Genomic DNA, 3,362 nt, shown 5'->3' with positions numbered 1-3,362 from the left:
CAGCTACCCACCTGCAGGATTTCTTCCTTGAGGATTCGGTGGAAACTCAGCTGCCCCAGGTGGTAAACGGGCTGCCACTCCTGCGCCTTCTTGGTCGCAACCAGCAGGTTGGAGATTTCTGGAAGGCAGGAAGAGAAAATATTCCTTAAGCCTTTTCACAGATAACCACGTTCATCCTTCTCGGTCTGTAACGTTACTGCATCTGCTCACTGCAAGGTACATCCCCAAATGAATGAGGAGGAGGGAGAAAAGAAGAAACTCTGACTTCTGCTCAAGTAACTTCTCTGCTGGGGAAACACTAATTCCAGAGCACTGGGATTAAATTGGGGAGTGGGAAATGAACGGAAGGAAAAGACCCAAAAGGCCGGGGCTTCCTTCCCACTGCTTCTGGCTGGGGAGAGGCATGGTTAGACCCAAAAGTCCTGCACATGAGTTTTGTCTTCCTGTGTTTGGCAGCAGGGGTTGCTCATTGCGATACGATGGGTTTAGATGTCTGTGTGCGTCTGGCCTTCCAAAAACTGTGAGCAGAACACGTGCATCAGTGCTGAGCTGTGATCTGGCACTCTGAAAATAACCCGTAATGAACCATACACTGGAAAATCTGCTTTGATTCTGCATCCCCTGAGCTTATTTGTGAATAACAATTAAATAGATTCAAAAAGAAGAAAATAAAACAAGGAAGAGGGAGAAGAGCGAACAGCAGGGATAATGCACTGGATCCTACTAATGCCAATGAAAAGCTGAAGTGGGCAGTCAACTCCTTGACCTGTTTGTTTTATTCCAAATACAGCTGTCAAAATGTAATAAAGATGCCAAAATGCATGATCTCTCCATTCTCCAGACAAGTATCAGCGCCCCTCAGGAAGCTGATAAGCTCAGTGTCTACCTACAGAGCACTTTCCTGGAAAACCACCGGCACAAGCAGGTAATTAACGGAGCTGTTATTCCCCTTGTTCTGAGAGGAAACCATTATCTGATCCACACAATCACGCCACTGTGTTTCCTCCTCCACACAAAACTCAGCTGCATGACACTTGTCGTTTATAGCAAACAATTTTCCTAAGTGTTGGCACTAAGGTTTAACAAATGTGCGATTGTCCCAGCCCTCTCAAACCCAGCCTCGCAGATGGATGCACTGGCTGTTGTGCTTGCTAACAGTTGCAGAACGAGCCTTTCCTGCTGCTCCATGAAGATGAACAGAGCAAACAGTAGCTCATCATGAGGGCTAGCAAGCTTCACACCAAAGGTTTCCACACAACCACTGCAAGTCACAACCCTCCTTCGCTAGAGGAACGCGACACCGTGTGTGGTGGCACTGCCTGGCGTACGTGACCCAGTGGAGAAAAGGAAGGACCTTACACGGTCCCTGCTCCGCCACCGCATTTCAGCCCATGACTGTGAGTCAGCTCTGACATTTGCTATTTAAACACATCTAGAGCTCCACCTCTGCTGCCGATACTGCAGGGCCAGCTGTTTGGGTGGAAAGAACGAAGCCAGAACTCATCTCCCTGTCATCTGAAAAGCTGACGCAAACAAGGCTCATGAGAGGCACCAGCCCCTGAGCATCCTGTGCTGAGCTTGTAACACTGGAAGGAAACCCCTAAAACCTTGGTCATGGTGCTTGCTTTTGCTTTCTGACCAGACTCCTCCTCCACAGAGAGGGAAGAAATGACAAATTACCTCTTGGTTTAGGTTGGCAGCACCTCTTCAGTGTAAAGCTTATGTTGTCTGTCCGAAGTATCTGTCCTTTCAGGTGATCCATCAGCTCTTTCAAGGAGGAGAAGGACTTGTTGGAACCATGCAGGAAGTACCCGCCTTTCTTCACTTCAATCTGGAAGTTCTTGTACTGGATTGAATTATTTATCATCTGCTATTAAGGGGGACAGGAGAAAAAAAGAAAGCAAAATATACTTATTAAAGAATGTTTGTAAAGCCATAAAAGCTCCTCAAAAGCCTTTGAAATTACACGTAGGTCTAGTCAATCACTTGCTCCTAAGCCAAGGTCCTCTAATTGCACTCCAAGAAAGTAGGAAAAGGTCCTAAAATTCCTATAACCTTCAGTCCTAGGAAAGCTCATAACAACAGGGTGGAAGAAGAGCAACATGAAGATGCAATCATCGAACAAGTGCAAATTACAGCTTCTGTGCTGTGCAGAGCCTGGGAGCGTGCAGAAACCCTGCTTTTTTTTCAGGAATCTTCTCCTCACTTGGTCAAGAATTGCAGAATCTGGGCCATGGTTTCAAAATCTCAGTTTAAAAATAGCAAAACTCCGTTTCACAACCCAGATTGTTCAACAAGCGACACCACATTTCAGGCTGTTGGTCACAGCTCCCAGTTTCACTCAAAGGTACGGGGAAAGAACAACTGGGCTTCTGTCCCTGCCCATCTCAAGCCCATGCCCTCTCAAGGTCTGCCCTCCACATCTGCCTCCTCACCTCTCCCACCTCTCTACGTCTCGCAAGGAAGTTGAATATTTTCCAAGGTAAAATGCATTTCTTGTTTCAATGTTTCAGCTGCTCTGTTAGAAGGCAGTGTTGATCATCTGGTATTTCTGCGAATGGCTACAGAAGATGAGCCCAGTATCACATATCCCTTCTTGACCTCTTATTAATTTTACTAACAGTTTTTTCTAAGGGAAGAAAAGTAGTTTACATGTGTTTAAGTTATTATTATTCTTGTGTGAAAACTTTAAATATTTTCCCAAAACTCCTCTGTCAGCTGCAGGCCTCCAGCTGAGGTCAGTAGAATTCAGATTTCTGTGCAGTTTCCACATTCTTCTCTTCTACTTCTAACCACTTCCAATGGTTCCCTCACCTATCCCACCTCATCAGCTCTTGCTTATCATTCATCTTCCAAGAAATAAGTTCCATCAGTTAAATCTGTGTTTATCTCCTCCTGTGGTGCTCTACAAGTAAAGGCAACTGTCCTCATGCAGTATTCTTTTACAGTTTGCCAGTTAAAATACAATCATATAATTAAATCCATGTTCAAGAAACGGTAGGTAAGCTGTAGTGACAAATTCTGTATGTCATTCTCACAGTGCATGAGCTTAAAAAGCTTAATTTCAATCATCGTCATGCACAGTTTTATTGCAGTGAATGGAAATGTTCTGGATGTAATGACTCATACTTGTAGATAACGCATATTTGTAGAGACAGCACAAGGGTCTGGGGAAAATGAAGCTATAACTATCAAACAGAAATAAGGGTGACTGCCCTTGAGAACATAAATCCATCGCCATGGATTACAGTTGTGAGCTCCTGACCAGACTGCTACTGGGAATGCCCCACGTTCCGTACCTCCGAGCCTTCGAAACAAGTCACCGTCATCAGGATGTGGTTGAAGTTGGTGCAGCTCCATCT

At 45.1% G+C, this 3,362-nt stretch overlaps 1 protein-coding gene across 1 annotated transcript in view; it reads right to left on the bottom strand.

Annotated features, from left to right (window-relative positions):
- The window catches only part of JAK1 (Janus kinase 1), a gene marked incomplete at its 5' end in the record, with an annotated part of 12,641 nt that overhangs the window by 8,331 nt on the left and 948 nt on the right, over positions 1-3,362 (bottom strand). Inside the window, 3 exons of the mRNA XM_010179260.1 lie at positions 12-118; positions 1,681-1,870; positions 3,300-3,362. Of these exons, the coding sequence (XP_010177562.1) occupies positions 12-118; positions 1,681-1,870; positions 3,300-3,362 (360 nt within the window). The remainder of the gene's footprint in view (positions 1-11; positions 119-1,680; positions 1,871-3,299) is intronic.

The sequence above is a fragment of the Mesitornis unicolor genome, unplaced genomic scaffold (assembly GCF_000695765.1).
Source record: "Mesitornis unicolor isolate BGI_N332 unplaced genomic scaffold, ASM69576v1 scaffold52590, whole genome shotgun sequence".
In the NCBI taxonomy this organism is placed as follows: Eukaryota; Metazoa; Chordata; class Aves; order Mesitornithiformes; family Mesitornithidae; genus Mesitornis; species Mesitornis unicolor.
Note: the sequence above shows the minus strand (reverse complement) of the source record. Positions and strands in the feature narration are given on the sequence as shown.